Source organism: Miscanthus floridulus, chromosome 10, assembly GCF_019320115.1.
Source record: "Miscanthus floridulus cultivar M001 chromosome 10, ASM1932011v1, whole genome shotgun sequence".
NCBI classification, from domain to species: Eukaryota; Viridiplantae; Streptophyta; class Magnoliopsida; order Poales; family Poaceae; genus Miscanthus; species Miscanthus floridulus.
In genome coordinates this window covers 135403009-135420684 of record NC_089589.1, presented here as the reverse complement: position 1 = coordinate 135420684, position 17676 = coordinate 135403009, and the positions used below count along the sequence as shown (strand labels likewise).

The 17676-nt window shown below is 45.8% G+C and overlaps 1 protein-coding gene across 1 annotated transcript; it reads left to right on the top strand.

The window, feature by feature from the left end:
• Nucleotides 1-13822: 13822 nt before the first annotated feature.
• LOC136489740 (disease resistance protein RGA5-like) lies at nt 13823-17276 on the top strand. Its single transcript, XM_066486295.1, has 3 exons — nt 13823-14679; nt 14945-16919; nt 17124-17276. The coding sequence occupies exons 1-3, from the start codon at nt 13823-13825 to the stop codon at nt 17274-17276; spliced, it is 2985 nt and encodes a 994-aa protein (XP_066342392.1).
• The last annotated feature ends 400 nt before the right edge of the window (nt 17277-17676 follow it).

Here is a 17676-nt window from a genome sequence, read left to right as displayed (position 1 = left end):
TTCCGTTGCGTCATCGAATGAGACTACTAGTGTTGTTTAATCTTGTCTCACACATGCCAATCCCTTCTCCTTTATGCAGCATCAATCGGCGGCATCGAATGAGCCTCATGCCCCAGCCCCGTCGCAGTGGAACTCGTGGCCTAAGTGAAGCCCGGTCGCAGTGAACTCGTGGCCTAAGTACTTGTGATTTTATTTGTATTTGCATTTGTGGATTACATGTGACTACTTCTGGTTGTGAATGAGCTATGACTACTTGTGGTTGTGGATTATGTGTGACTACTTGTGGATTACATGTGACTACTATTTGTGGATTCTGAAGTTTATTTGCATCTATGTGTTGTCGATATATCTATATGAACTGCCTGTGATGCCTATTGTGAACTATCTGTGATGGATGTGATGTTTATTTGAATGTGGTACGTGGCTGTGAACGAACCTAATAAACTGATTATTTGTGGCAGCTTTGCCGAGTGTAACACTCGGCAAAGAGGCATTTTGCCGACTGCCATGTCTAAAACACCCGGCAAAGTGGACACGTGGCAAAATTATGTGCGTTCTGGGACTAAAATGGCATCTTTGCCGAGTGTCTGCCCTATAACACTCGGCAAAGAAGCCAAATTCTGTGGATTTTGGAACGGTCTTTGCCGAGTGCCCATACTTTGACACACGGCAAAAGAGTCACTTTGCCGAGTGCCTCATCTTTGACACACAGCAAAAAAGCAATCTTTACTGAGTGTTCACACTTTGACACACAGCAAAAAGACCAGATTTGCCGAGGGCCCAAAATTTGACACACGGAAAAAAGGCAAACTTTGCCGAGTGCCTAATGTTTGACACTCGGCAAACCTGCCGTAACCGTTTCCACTCCGTCACGTACTTTTTTCGCCGAGTGTTGTTTTCAGCTCTCGGAAAAGTCTTTGCCGAGTGCCCGACAGAAAACACTCGGCAAAGCTGCTGTTTGCCGGTACTGTAGATGCCGTGTGCTCTTTGCCGAGTGTGACACTCGGCAAATCTTTTGCCGAGTGCCCGTGGCACACGGCAAAACTACTGTTTCCGGTAGTGAGTGGTATTCTGACACCGAGACAGATCAAGCACCTGCAACGGTTGCATGCGAATTCAGTAATAAGCGGAGCTTGGTGCTTCTATCAAACACTTTTTTTGGGTGAATTGTCAAAAATACATATTTTAGCAGATAAGGCATCTACAAAGTTCCTAACAGTGTAAGATCAAATAGAAAATACTACCATAGCGTTTCAAATGAATGTGATGTGTGATTGCTCGTAACAAGCAAATCAATAAAAATGGCAAATTATCGTGAGTACCTCACCTGTATTAGTTCTGAAGACTGCCAAGAGCATCGTCATCAATTCCAATACACCCCACTAGTGTCAACTCTCGACGGAGGCGGCGTCGGCGGGGGCGCGGAAGGAGCGATGCCGCTGCTGCTGTCGGCGGAGCGTTGGTGGTCGTCACCTCCTCGTCCTCGTGGATCTTGGCCGCGGCCGGGGATGGGGCGGCCACTGGCTGGGACCCGACACCGAGGCGGCCTCCCAGGAGCACGAGCCGCTCCTCCAGCCGGCGGCGGTTGGGCGTTGGCGTGAAGGAGAAGGCCCTGGCCTAGGTCCTCAGCTGTGGCGGCACAGGGTGGATGGTGATGGATGTGCGATGGGGATTATAGGGTAGGTCGGGTAGGACATCAACGCGAGGTCTATAGGAGCGGGAGGAAATTGCGGGCGGGTACAGAGGGTGGGTATGCTATGGCGTGGGTGAAAAAAAACGCCGGAAGCTTTCGATACTTCGGCAGGAATGCGTAAACGTAAACATTGGTGATGTAAGACGGCAGGTGGCCCACCGGTAAATTGATATGGATCGTTAGATTTAAAGATACTTGGTTATCTAAGGGTTTACATTAAAGGTGGGTACGAATATATGATTGTTTTTTTCTACCGTTGAAATTGACCGGCATATTTGCTAGTAGTAAGATAAGATAAGATGTGGAAAGTTTTAGTATTTATCTTTTTTAGTGTATCTAGTGAGGATTAACAGGCACTACATGATACAGTAGCTTTGCCGAGTGCCCCTATAGTAGCTTTGCCGAGTGCCAGGGGCACTCGGCAAAGCCCCAAAAACACTCGGTAAAGGCTTTGCTGAGTGTAACACTCCGCAAAGAGCACACGGCGTACATTTTAATGGCAAAGAGCTCTTTGTCAAGTGTCAATCATCGGGCACTCGGCAAAGCCTTTTGCCGAGTGTCAATAAACACTCGGCAAAAATAAACTCTCGGCAAAAAAAAGTTAACGTGATGGCACGGTGACGACGCTTTTGCGGAGTGCACGACAGAAAAACACTCGGAGTCTCAAGCCCAAAACACTTGGAAAAGTTTAGCCACTTTGCCGAGTGTCGTGCCCAATACACTCGGCAAACAAGCACGCAACGGCCAGATTTTTATGGTCACTTTGCCGAGTGTGCATTAGAATACACTCGGGAAAGCCAAAACACTCGGCAAAGAAGGTTCCCAGAATAACAGAAATTAGCCTCTTTGCCGAGTGTTTTGTCTTGACACTCAGCAACGACTCTCTTTGCCAAGTGTTACACTCGACAAAGCGACCAATACCCCCTTTTTTACTCATCTGTCACGTATAGCGGACCCCTCTCAATTCACAATAAACCATCATCACATGCATAATTATATGTCACAGGCATAATAAACCATCATCACAATTCACAATAAACCATCATCACAAGTCACAACTAAGTCACAATAAGCCACAAATGCAAATGCAATCACTTCGGAGGCCCTTGGAACCACTGCGACAAATCCGGGTCTTGAGGCTGATTATTTGATGTCGCCGATTGATTCTGCACAAAAGAGAAGAGATTGCATGTGTTAGACAAGATTGATATTTATATGTGATGCACTTAATATCTAAGGTTCCTTGACACATGGAGATTGCACTTAATTCTACACAAAACAAAGAACTATGGAGCCCAAGCTAATATTAAGAGTTTAGTTGCAATATTGCAAATGCACATGCCTAGTATCATCCAGCCGACTCGTGGACCAAAACCTATCTAAACAAAGCATCAAGACTACCCATGACTCTACATCTCTACCTAGTCACAAAAAACATGCAAAGTATTCAATCTAAAGTTCTCTAAGTCATTTTGTGCTAACATCTAAAGTTCTCTAAGTCATTTTTAGCTAACATCTAAAGTTCTCTAAGTCAAAGTATTCAATCTGCAGTATAAGGTGTCAAGTGACTCATAGGAGTAGTTGTGGGTGGCTGAGGTGGAGGGAATAGCATTGGTGGCGGTGGCAAAGGTTGACCCATACTCAATGCAAATTCTACATGTATTGGAACATTTGGTCCATCCTCAACCGATTTTCTTCCTCTATCCTCTGCCGCTCGGCCTCTATCCTCTGCTGAATCATATGCTCCATCGTCAGCCATTGTTCTTCCTCCATGTTCTGCTGCTCGTTCGCCACCCTCTACTAAATCATCTCCTCCATCCTCGGCTCCATCTCCTCCCGTTGCTTCGTTTCTGCTTCCACCCAGGCCTATAATATTCCATCCCAATGTTACAATACAAAGCTAAAGTACGTAACAATCAATGAACGATGAATAAAACAGAAATAACCTGGAGAGCCTCCATCTGGAAATGTGTAGTGGTTGGCCATGGGCGTATCACCGGGCTCAAGCTCGTGCTCCTTGCTCGGATCTGGGAGAGAGTGGGAGTAGAGGTCGTGTCGATTGTACTATCGTCAATCCAGTATCGGCCATGCTTCTTGCCTCCTCCCACCCTCAGCTCTATTTCTCCATCAAGATCATGGGTGCTCGAATCAAACTCTGGCCCATTATCCTCCCTTGCCATCACTGTGTACTCAGTGACGCAGCTATGGATGCTGGGATCGTTGTACACCTCGAGCGGGTCCTCCGGGTTGAAGTCGATGTTTGTCGTCGCCTTGCCCTTTTTGGATAGAACACATGCCTTGAACTGGGAGCAAGGATGGCCACCATGTGACGACGACTGCGGCAAAAATACAAAATGATTAGAAATTATACATAATTGAGCATTAGAATAAAGAAAAGACTTCGCGTACCCATTTTTTCCTGTATTCGTCGAGGCTCCAGCTGCCTTGATGGTGTGATGCACCTGGCATCAGCAAACGCCGGTCCTGGCAAGCGTTGTGCATCTCCACCCACTCGGACTCCAACCACTTGTCCATCATGTATAACAAGCACTAGGTATGCTGGGCGCACCAGTACGGAGGCACCTACGTCATCAAGTGTATGACATATGAAAAAAATGAAATTAAACGTAATTAATCTCATAAAAAGTAAGTATTAATGTTCTATATTTACCTTCAAGAATTGTTCCCGGTTCAGGTTCATTGTTCTTGCCTCTTCTTTTTTAACCTTCATCCCTCTGTATTGAGCATAGTAGTCGATGATGGCCTGGACGCACGCCTCGTAGTGCATGTCCTTCATGAGCTTCTTGGCAGCTTCTTCAATTCAGAGATGGAGGTCGCCTTGGCCTCATACCCCTCCTAGCATCTGTAGAAGTCCTGCATATAGGCGCGATGTATACAGTCATTACTTCAAGAATGTCTAGTGAATGTGATGTATTGAGCAATATAGTGCGAGGAATACTTACCCATAGCTCGCCCTTCACCCGCTCCACCTTGTTGGGGAATACCCTGCCGTCACGATCCGTGTCGTCGCGGGCGATGACATAGTGGACCCACGTGTAGGCCGGCTCCTGCTCTTCACCGAATTGCACTAAGCCAGGGAAGTGTAGCCTGCACGAAAGGCCAAGGATGCCGCTGACCTTGCGGTTGTGATCACCCCCACTAACCTTAATCCAACCCCTGCCCAAGTGATTAAGATAAATTATTAGTTTTCATTGTAATTTTCAACATATCAAACAAAAAATTATTGAGAACATCTAAAGTTACTTACTTTTTCCTAGAGGGTTGAATCATTGGGCATCTACAGGCGTGCGTGGAAGGTACCTCCTCCTCCTCAGACGACGACAAGGAATCTACAGGCAATGGGGGCCTTGCCCCTTTACCCTTCCCTTTACCCTTCCCTCGACCCCTGCCTCGACCCCTCCTTCGACCTTTCCCTGAAGCTGACCCTGAAGCTGCAGCTTTGAATTTTTCGTAAAGTGCCGCGATCTTCCTCGTACTGTCCACCATTGTTCAATCACCTGCAATTAAAAAGAGTAAACCAATTAGCACAGATAAACAAAACATACTTAGAAAGATATGCAAAATAAACTAAACATACTTCAAACATAACATGGTATGACAAATAATAAATAAATTAGTATGGCTCATACATGTATTAGAAATAATCATCATGATCGGGATTAGCTAGATCATAAGTCTCATCATCACTATCACGCATGTCGATATAATCATGCCCGTGCCCCGAAGGAGGAATGTCGTCATCACTGTCATTGCCTAAATGTAATCGCTGAAGTAATTCTAAGTCCTTCACATTCTGAACCTCGTCTCCAGCGTCCTCGTCAGCAACCCTTTCATTGTCTACTTCCATTCCGATCGCTTTGGTTAAGTCTATCTCAAAACTCCCTTCGAGCCCATCTTCTTGGAAGAACTCTTCGTCATATGTGTTGGGGTCTATGTTGTAATCTTCATTGTTTGGTACAGGTAGTTTACTGTGTGGCGATACCTTGTACACAACATCCCAACCCTTAAGACGGTCGTCGGTTTGGCACGGGTATGAGAGATAATAAACTTGTGTGGCCTGTTGAGCCACAATATAGACATCGTCTCCTAGTAAGATGGATGATTGTCGAATTTTGACTAGCCCAAGATTAGGGGTCCGTCTCACTACTGATGGATCAAACCAATGGCATTTGAATATGACTGGATTAAGAGGATTGCAACCATGAAACATGAGTTCATATATTTCTTCAATTCTTCCATAGTACTCGACCCCATCAAAGCTTGGCGTAAAAACTCTGGTATTTGTAGTTCTTCGATTGGGCCAACTCTGCTTGTGGCTTGTTGTGTGAAAGCGATATCCATTCACGTCATAATTGGTAAACGATCTGACCCTATAGGCACAGCCATTGGCAACCTGTCTCAACTCGGCACTCATAGACGCATCAGTTTGGCCCTGCAAGTTCAAGCAGGGTGGTTCGTTATATTATTCGCATGTACGAGCAACTTATAATGTCAAACTAAGTACAAGCTAAATTGGATTGTACCTTCTGTTTGAACCAAGAAATGAAATCGGCCATTCCATTTCCCGCACCCTCTCTGAGAAGGGTCTCAGGTTCCTGCGGGGTAGGTTCCCTTGATTCGCGCCAGAATTGATGATGAAATTCCCTGTACCAACGAGAAACATGGGAGTTGGACACAGAATAGTGACTACTTGAGAACAAGTTTGTTGAAAACTTACAGCATGTATCTGCTCATATGGCATCTTAAGTGCACGAAGGAGTTTCTGTGCCTAATACATGCTCTTTGGCAAGATGTGACCATCTGGGAGTAGGCTACCAAAAACTGTTAGCATAACATCGAAGGTGTCTCGACTCAAGCTAAACTGGGACTTCATGGCAATTAGGCGTGCAATGGCATCCAATTGAGAAACCTTGGTATGCCCATGAAGGGGTTGCAGTGCCACAGACAACATGTTGTAATACACCTTTGTGGTAGCCTCTGGCTCCTCCTTCCTACGTCCTTCATCAAAGTGTGCTTCATGATAGTCATTTAACATGTCTCCTACCCCGGCATCATCATCATATTCCTCGATGCGTTGTCTCATGACCTCGTCTCTCCCACGATCGGCGTCACCATGGTAGATCCACCTGGTATAGTCTGTCGTAAATCCATTATTACAAAGATGTTTACCCATGACCACCTTAGCTTTGCTGTGCCACCGACGCATGTTTGTACATTTGCTACAGGGACACCAAGTGACACTAGCTCCTTTAACCCTTGCAAATGCCCGTTCCAAGAAAGCATCGGTCTTGTCAATCCATTCATCGGTCAACGAAGTTTGACTAGAGCGGCCCATGTACATCCACTCATGGTCATCCATCCTCTAGCATATCAGCAAGTAATATAAAAAATCATGTTGCATCTACACGTTCCTATACTGTCTAATAGGTGAAGATAGGTCCTAATCCCACCCGAGGATGTGTAGATGGGGTTAGTTTCCATGCTCTACTCCTATCCGAGATAGAATTTCGGCAGCACCTCCCCGCTGTTCTTCGAATACACGTCCTGGAAGGGAGATTGTGTATCCGGAGAACAACAGGGAGATGCTGCCGAAACTCTATCATAGATCGGAGTAGAGCATGGAAACTAACCGTATCTACACATCCTTGGGCTGTCCAAAAAACATGGACAATTCAAAACAGATACGGTTATAGATATGCAAAGATCTGCATATTTCCAATTGTATCTCTTTCGAACGGGAGACGCCTAGCTAGGTTATGTTATATACGAACATGGTACGGAAAGAAGGGTCTTTTATGCCTCACCTTGTTGTCCTGTAAAGTGACGAGTCGAGGACGTTGCAATAGCCTCTCATGCAATAAAAGGAACATAATAGTGTCAAATCTAAATTTCGGCAGCACCTCCCCTGCACGGGGAGGTTTCTGAAACCTGCAACAAATAAAACGGCACGATGGCCGACAACCACATACACTCGGCAACAAGCGGCACGATGGCCGACAACCACATACACATCTTATACCTTGCAAAACGACGGCAAGTTGTGGGGCGGCGGGAGGGCAAGGCGGAACCAGGAGGTAGGGAGCGGCGGCAAAAACTTGCAAGTTGAAGATAATAGAGAGCCAAATGCATCGGGGCCAGTAAGTGTATAACGAGATCATTAAAGGAATAGCAATCATTGGCATGGAAATATGCTCAAGTTAATAGTACAACATCATAGGCATTGGTCAAAATTTATTGTCTTAATAGTGAGATTACATCATCTTAAATTGGCATCTCAAAATAGCCACATGAATTGAGTGCCTTGTATGTGTACATATACACCACGAGTCAATACAGAACTTGAGTTGACTCTCATCTCTCTCGTTTCTCCCTCGTTCAGTGAGATGTAAACCGTCCAAAATAATAAATGTGATTACTCAAAAAATTGGTTTGGCTCACCGATACTCAAATCCCTTAGACATACTAAGCATTTTTTCTATAACTTAGGCAAGTTCAAAGGACACAATTCATATGGACATGTTGAGACAAAATGCCAAGGACACAACTCAAATTAGCAACTGAACTAATACTTAGTGGCTAGAGCTTATGCTGTTTGCCGAATTCATACACATACTACGTTGAAACCAACCTAAAACTCAGCTGAACTAATGCTCACACATTAGCAACTGAACAAAGTTCATATAGTTGTCTGACAAGGGCGAGATAGCAAGGCTTAATTACAGAGAATGTGAGGTTGGGGACTCTGAAAGTGCTATTTGCAGAGCTACCAGCATACAATACCTCAGCGGCCACGAGCCCGAAGTTGCTGGTGTTGAGGCCACCCCCGCCGCGGCACCAGCTGGTGAGCCGGACGGCATCGGTAGAGTCCTTGGCGATGCCAAGGGCGTCGACAAGCACGGCGGTGAGGGCCGCCTCCTTGAGCCCGTAGCTACCGTGCTCGCGGTCGAGCCTCGGGAGCACGAGGCGGAGCGCGCTGAAATAGGCAAGTTCAAAGCACAGGGCGGCGGCGGGCTGGGCGGCGGTGGGGTCCCGGGGAGGCTGGTGGGGTTCAGGGCGGTGGCCGGGGCACAGGGCAGCGGCGGCGGCGTGCGTGAGTGTGGGTGGGCGCGTGTGTGCGTGAGTGTCGTGTGCTTCAGGGGGTGCGGCCGGGAGTCATATGAAAGGTATGCCGAGTGCCCCCGATCTGGGCACTCGGCAAAGTAAAGATATGCCGAGTGTCTAGATCAGGGGCACTCGGCATTATTATTTTTTATTTCAAAACCGTCCGGTACTGCGCAGTGAGGCCAGATCAACAAAGTGGCCGAGTGTCCCTTGTACGACACTTGGCAACTATTCTTTTTGCCGAATGTCAGGTAGAGAACACTCGGCAAAACACATTTTTATTTCATGCTGCACCGTCCTCCCTCATAGCGTGTTCTACTAAATTTGTTATGATGGTGTCACACCCAATTTTAAGGATAAAATTGAATGCACAAAACTCGTGTGTGCCCAGGAATCAATCACACACACAAGCTGACAAATTACATATAGTATCATCACGGTGTCTCATACATCAGAGTTATAGTAAAACTTAGTCTTATACATCATAGCGGAATAATAAAAAGATAATAAACTCTCGTGGCCGTCATCACAGGGAAGGTCAACTGGTTGACCACAAGCCTAATAATCCTCCGGGAAATCCTCATACCCGTTGTCATCTGTTACCCATCCGGGATTTTTATCCAAGTAAAGAAAATAAACAAGTGTAAGTACATTCCGTACTTAACAAGCTAACATGGGGTTATGAAGCTCAAAAAGGATAGACTCTTTTTTACTGCAGTTAGCATTTTTAATAGGTCAAGCTTTTATTCTCAAGTATTATCAAGTTATGCTTAAGCTCCCATTTAATTCCCATAAGAACAAATATCGGGTCAGGTGTACCATATATCATCATTGAACAACTTTAAATGGTCATCAACAATTAACCAGTTATTCTGTGAGTTTTCCGGGCCGCTCATAACCGTGAGCACGGTTGTTATAACAGTTTGTTACCCTCTGCAGAGGTGGTGCACATTCACTGTGAGTCGTGATCCCCATATGCCCGGGTTAATTACTCCCATGTCACTACCAAGGTGAGCGGGCAGGGTACACTATGAAGCCATTTCATAGGTTTCCCTAACAAGTTAGGGCCGCTAGGTTTCCTTGGCAGGCAGATGTAGGAACCCCCCTTTCCTATGGCACAAATCCATCGTGGCTATACTCATAGGAACAGAGGCAGCCCTATACCCAAAGTGGCAAGCCCCATTTGCGCCAAAAAGGTAACCTCTAACTAGTTAGGAAAGATCCTATTACTGAACTAAAGTCAGAGCCATATGACTCTCCCGGTTGTACTATCAGTCCCAGCTTTTGCCGACAGATAAGTCCTTATGGAGGGCCGGGAGCAACATGAACAAAGGTCATTTGCACTTTCGCCCTATGGAACAGTTGTTATAATTCATGTTACTCACTTTGTTCTATAGTATCATTCATCAACATGTATATCAAGTTCAGTTAGAGCACTAGCAATCTACCCATATGCATTTAACCCATAGGAGACAAGAAACAGGATAAACAATCACTAGGATGTCCTTACGGGTATCAAAATTAGACACATGCAAATGAGTAATTGATTAAAGTGAAATAGGACATCAAGGAAGGCCCATGTTATACTTGCCTTGGTTCACAAACTCGTGCTGGTCCTGTTGGTCGTCGAAGAGATCTTGGTCTCCCACGTTTTCCTCACCGTCTAAACGCGATCAACACAGCAACATACAACATTCCAAAGCATTCATGCAAAGCAAACATTCCTATCATTAGAACAGTACACCAACAGCATTGAAATCAAGATAAAATGTTTGTAAAACTAATCTACGTCTCGCTACGATCACGTCAACGCGAAGTTCACGAAAAACGGAGCTAAAATGCGAAAGTTATGATTTAAACGGGTTTTCCTATAGCCATATATTTAATTAAATCTAATCATGAAATTAAAAAGTTCCAAACTTGGCTAACAGTAGTTCCTACATGTAGCTTATGAAATTACGAAGCTAACGCGATTTGAATGGATCAATTCGAAGCTAAAACGACAATTTTATAAGCGAAACAGTTCAAATGGCATTTCTGTAAATACTGAAAACATATTTTTGACTTAAACCGTGAAGTTTACGCTTTCCAAACGGGATTGCGCATTCGGGGAATTACGCCTTGGACTGCGGGTTCTATTTTCTGAAAACCGAGGGGCTCTTTAGCATAATCACCCGCGAAGGGGTATCTTCTAACGTGAGCCGTCGGATTTGAAATGAACGGCCAGAAATCGATCCGGGGGAGAGAGAAAGAAAAGGTGGCCGGAACAGGAGCTCCCGCGGTGGCTCTCCATGGCCAGCGGCGTGAAGCTCGCCGGAGTGCACGGTTCGGGGGCCACGGTCCACGGTTCGATGAACCGTGAGCACCGGGAGAGAGAGGGGAGCGAGAGGGTTCTCACCGCGGGGAAAAATGGGGCGGAGGCGGCTCGGAGGAGGCTGTCCGCGCGGAGGGGCGGTCGGCGGAGCTCGGAGACCTCGGGGCGGCGGTTCTCTCGGGCACGGCGACGCGAGAGGGAGCGGGGAAAAGCAGCAGGGGGAGCGGGGAAGGGCTCTGCTCCCTTTTTGTAGAGGCAGGGGGCGCGGGGAGAGACGCTCCCACGTCTGGGAGTGGGCGCGGCGGTTGCGTCATGGACTGGGCGCAGGCACGGGACGTGTGGAGGTGGGGGAAGGCTCTGACGGCCGGGGCCAAGCTGTCAGCGGCTGAGGGCGCGACGGCAGTTGAGGCGGGCAGCGCGGCTGCGGCTCGGTGCTGGGCCAAGGGAGCGGCGGCGGTTGCTGGGCCGACGCCTTGCGGGCCGCGCGAGGCTGGGCGCGGGCGGAGGGAGGAAAGCAGCGCAGCTGGGCCGGCGCGGAGGAATGGGCCAGCAGGCCAGGCCAGCGGGAGTGGGAGCTGGGCTGCGCGGCTGCTCGGGCCGAAAACAGAGAAGGGGAAAGAAAAAAAATATTAATAAAACTCCTTTTCTATTTCCTAAAACATATTTTCAAAACCAATTCCAATTCAAATTCCAATTCTCTTTGAAATTTTGATCAATACCAATCATTCACAAAATTATATGCAGCGGCATGAATGCACATACATGTTGCTACTTTATGATAAATTTTAAATTCATGAGAAATTTATTTATTTATTTATTCTACATTTCATTATCACAAAATACAGAACTAAATCATTTTAAACCTATTTTCCAAAAGAGGCAAATTTTAGGGTGTTACAGATGGACTTTGAAAGTACCTTTTCAAATTCACTCAACAATGAATATTTGATTTTTCTACGAATATTATTCCATTATTTCATGCAGTTATAGCTCAAATTCAATTTATATCAATTAAAATTCTATAATTGCAGTTAATAAATTAAAATTATTAAACGGATCCGAAAATTTCTCAAAATTTGACATGGACCAATCTATGTTGTCTATTGCCTATACAAAAAGTTTTGAAGTCAAACCCCAATTCGACCGTTACTTTGACTCCAAATCTTACCAGATCCTTCTCAACTCCTTGATTCTTCTTCGGAGATGCTTCGGATTGTAAGCGTCGTACGTGACAAATTTTACGAAACCTTCTCAATTTTTTCCACAGTCTCCACGTATGATATCATGAGATCTTGACAAATCTCGTGATTTTCAGACTTCGTTTGCTTTTTTTAGAATTTAAAAACCATTCAGCCACACGTTCGTGGTCGTGTTTCCTCAACAAAATATTCGAAATTTCTTTTTATTTCCCGGATAAGGCCCCAAAATGGACTCAATAACATGAATATGATTTTTCCACTCAATTTATTCCATTATTTGAATCACTTGCAGTTCAAATTTGACTTAAACCAAAAAATTCCTCTAAATGCAATAAATTAATTAAATATAGCAAACAGATCGAGAAATATACTAAATTTTAACATGTAGTACCACATGTTGTATGTGGAGAGTAGAAAAAGTTTGGAGGACAGGAGAGGAAAAAATATTATTTTGTCGAGTGCCAATAAAAAATACTCGGCAACATTATTACTTTACCTAGTGCCTGCGCAGAACACTTGGCAAACCTTGTCTTTGCCGAGTGTCTCTAACGGACACTTGGCAAAGTTCTAACGGCAGGGCGGTGCACCCAACGGCCGTCGCACGCCCGGCACACGTGCATGTACTTTGCCGAGTGTCCGTGTTTGCCGCGTGTTTCGTTATAGTTTGCCGAGTGCTATTTGTTTGCCAAGTGTTTCATTCAAAATACTCGGTAAATAGGATCTTTGCCGAGTGCCCGATGGAATGCACTCGGCAAACCCTCAGGCACTCGGCAATTATACTGTTTCCGGTAGTGATGGAGCTTTATTAAGGCCTGCCTTGTGAATGCTCAAGACTTTATTAAGGCCTGCCTTGATGGAGCTCGTGACATTGCCGGTGGGCTGGGCACTAGAGACAATACACCGAGGGGTACAGAGGGTGGGTATGCTATGGTGTGGGTGAAAAAAAAACGCCAGAAGCTTTCGATACTTCGGCAAGAACCCGTAAACGTAAACATTGGTGATGTAAGACGGCAGGTGGCCCACCGGTAAATTGATATGGAGCGTTAGATTTAAAGATACTTGGTTATCTTAGGATTTACATTAAAGGTGGGTACGAATATATGATTGTTTTTTTCTACCGTTGAAATGGACGGGCATATTTACTAGTAGTAAGATAAGATAAGATGTGGAAAGTTTTAGTAGTTATCTTTTTTAGTGTATCTAGTGAGAATTAACAGGGAGACTTTATTAAGGCCTGCCTTGTGAATGCTCAAGAGTTTATTTTCTTTTTGGATGGAGATCGTGCCATTGCCGGTGGGCTGGGCACTGGAGACAATACACCGGGGGAGGGGGGGGGGGGGGGGGGGGGGGGGGGGGGGGGGGGGGGGTTGTATGACCTTGTGTCGTTAAAAGAGGGAGAGAGAGAGAGCGTCCGATGCACTCCCATCGATCTAAGCATAATCAATAGTCCAGCAACCAGAGCCGCATACTGAGGTTAATCGATTCCTACCCGGCATGGATGTGGCAACGGGGGCGCTGGGCAACGTCGTCTCCAAGCTGTCGCAGCTGCAGCAGCATGATGAGTACAAGATGCAGAAGGGCGTGATGCATCAAGTAAAATCTCTGTTACGGGAGCTGGAGTTCATCCACGGCGGCCTCCGCAATGTCGACGAGGTGCCACACGATATGCTCACCGAGCAGGGCAAGAATTGGGCACGCGAGCTCAGGGAGGCCTCCTACAACATAGAGGATCGCATCGACACCTTCCTTGTGAGCGTCGATGCCTGCCGCGAGCCCATCGAGGAGACTAGCTGCTGGTGGCTCAAACGCGCGACGAAGAAGATGGGCGATCTACCCACCAAGGGAAGGGCTCGCGTTGACAATGCTGCCGCCAGGGAAGACATAATGAAGCAACTCCAGGAGCTTAAGGAACGGCGTGCGAGGTTCACAGCTGAGGATTTTGTGTTCAGGCCACTCACATCGACATCAATTACTGTAGATCCTCGCCTCCCAGCTCTGTACAGAAACGAGCGAGAGCTCGTAGGCATTGAAGAGGCAAGGGAGGAGCTGGTTAGATTGTTAACACAAGGGGATGCGGAGGATGATAAGAAGCGGGAGGTCAAGGTAGTATCTATCGTTGGGTTAGCAGGAGTGGGCAAAACAACTCTTGCCAAAGCTGTGTACAGCGGGCTTCAAGCGAAGTTCCATTGCAGCGCCTTTGTTTCAGTGTCACGGCAGCCAGATTTGGAGAAAGTTTTCATGGACATCCTCCTTGAGCTTGATGAGACAAAGTGCCATACGAGCATCACCGCCAAACGAGATATGCCTCTGCGTTTCATGGGCGAAATCCGAGAATTCCTTCAAAATAAGAGGTACGTGCGCATCACCGGCTCAATGCTTATACTCACCATTTGCGTCATGTAGGATAATATAATCAAGTCGTTCACTCGTTTCTTGCTCTCCCCACGTTGATCACATCGCTGGTGGCTAGCTAGTACATTTTCCGATTCTAGAGTTTGCCATACTCTGCTTTCATCTTTCTTTTATCGAAAGAAAGTTGTGGTTCATGCCGTCTTGTTTATGTAGCTGCTCTGCACAATTTTCTGATCCATGCCTCCCTATCTGTGATGTTGATAGGTACTTGATTGTTATTGACGATATATCGCATGTACAATATTGGGAAGCAATTTCACGTGCTCTACCTGATGGCAATAATGGGAGTCGAATAATCACTACTTCTCGTACATCTGATGTTGCTGGAAAGCGTCCTGGGGTCACTACTTATAGACTAAATCCTCTTTCTCATGTTAACTCTGAAAAACTTTTCTACAAAAGAATAATTGGTGGTGAAGGAAATTGTCCAGATATTAAATTGGCAGAGGTATCTGACAAAATATTGAAGGAATGCGGTGGCCTACCTCTTGCCATCATTACAGTAGCAAGTGTATTGGCCAGTAAACCATGGGAGGAGTGGTCTGAGGTGTACAATTCTATAGCATCGAGGCATCAAAGTAACCGATATGTAGATAACATGAGAAAGGTGTTGTCATTTAGTTTTTACGATCTACCTACTCATTTACGGGCATGCTTATTTCATCTTAGTATATTTCCAGAAAATTGCTTCATTGAAAAGGATTTCTTGATATGGAAGTGGGTAGCTGAAGGTTTTGTCCGTAACAAACAAGAGTGGAGGTCCTTATTTGAGATTGGAGAGTCTTGCTTTAATGAGCTGGTAAACAGAAGCACGATAGAAATAGCAGAGGAGTGTCTTAATAATGGTTGTGTATACGGTTGCCGTGTTCATCCTGTGCTGCTTAGTCAAATACGTGCCGTTTCAAGCGAAGAAAACTTCTCCATTGTATTGGAGGATGATCTCCACACATCACCAGGCAACAATAATTCCCGTAGAATAGCCATGCACGGTATTAGAAATGTGGAGCACAACATAGTACCAGCTGAAGCTAACATCAGCATGCAAAAAGTGAGGTCTTTCAATGCCAGCCTGTGTTTTGTTGACGGGATGCCCCAACTTTCGAGCTTTCAAGTCTTACGCGTGCTAGCTCTAGAGTATTGTCCTGGTATGAATAGTGAACATCATCTGAAGCAGATAGGGATGTTAGTTCACCTGAGGTACCTAGGGCTAGTAGGCGCTGGTGTGCTGGAGCTCCCAGAAGAAACACTAGGAGGGCTGAGATTTCTGCAGACATTGGACCTGAGGGAAACTGACATTGAGCGATGGCCCGGGACCATCTCTAGGCTAGAGCAATTGATGTGCCTTTGTGTTCGCCGGACTAGGACAGTGCCGGAGGGCATGATGGGGAGCCTGAGTTCCCTGGAAGATCTGCGGTTACACCTTGTCAGCAGCAACTCTTTGAAGTTAGCGGCAGAGCTGATCAGGATGCAAAGACTGAGGGTGCTCGTGCTTGGTTTCCAGGAAATGGATGTGGAGTTGGAGAAAGCTTTGGTGGAGTCCCTTCGCAAGCTCCCTAAGATCCAGCGTCTAGAAATAATATACTACTGCAAACCGTCCACGAGGGCTGTCACGTGGGAAGAAAGCCGCTGGGTGCCCCCTCCAGATCTTCGCCAGCTGGTCCTTGGAGGCCTGTTGTTCTCTAGGCTGCCGTCGTGGATCAATCCGTCGTCTTTTCCCTCTCTCTGCCATTTGCACCTAGGACTGGAGGTCCTGGAAGATGGGGATCTGGAAACACTTGGCAGCTTCAGAAGCCTCCGCTCCCTCGTGCTGATGGCTGCTGCAAGCGACGAACAACAACACCATATCACTACCGTTGTTGGTTCTTCTTATTATGAATTCAATGAATTGAATTTCTTCTCGACCAACACGGCCGTGAGGTTCGAGACTGGACATGGTGGACCTCCGATGCCAAACCTTGAGCACGTTGAGTTCCGTGTGCGGGTTGCACAGATTGCCGACTCCTGGCTCAGCAGCCTGGCAAACCTGCCGTCGCTTGAAAATGTGAAGGTTGTCCTCGATTGCCGAGGCGCGTCCGCCGTGGAGATGGAGGAAGCCGAGAAGACACTGGGACTTGCAACCGGCATCCATCTCAACCGCCGTCTGAAATTTGAAGTGACCAAGGAAAATGGAAACGACGAGGTACTATTTTATGCTAAAACTTTTGCTTTCTTTTGTATTATATTTCTAGTATTAATTTAATTTTAGATGCTTGGTTAATTTTTACATTAATTGGTTCCATAATCCCTACGGGAATATACTCCAATTATTTATACTGTACTTGAGTTCTGTACTTTGCCCATTCATATTAACTTATTCTGCCTCTTTGAATGGATGCTGAAGCAGCTACCACTCATTGAGCAATTCCGCTTCAAAGATCCACGATTTGAGGCTCTGCGGTCTGAGATGGAGAAAATACAGGCTAATCAACAAGGACAAGATCATCGTGATAATGACAGCGACGAAGAAATCACACTGGCCAAGGCGGCGAGTGAATAATGAGCCAATTCAATCTCTCTGCTTCATTGTTCAAGGGCTGCCTAGCTGTAGGTAATGCAGTTTTCTACATGCCCTTCCATTCTGCATAAACACATAATATCGTATTTGATATTCGATTTGTATCCATTACTCACCAGCTAATTTCTTCAACTAGAATGTATTTATTTTTAATAGTTTCCAGATCAAATAATTTAATAGTCATTAATGTTTCTAGGGTTTATTAAGGGTTGACAAACTGTCCTAACCGATATCAGCTCTTGTTGCATCTTTGTACATCATAATTCTATATTCTGCTTTTCACTTTTCATCCTATTAGTTATTACAATTGTTTTGTCCACATGTTATGCAGAGATTCTAGCGCTTCTGGTATATTTTATAAAAGTAACAACATGCAAACAGT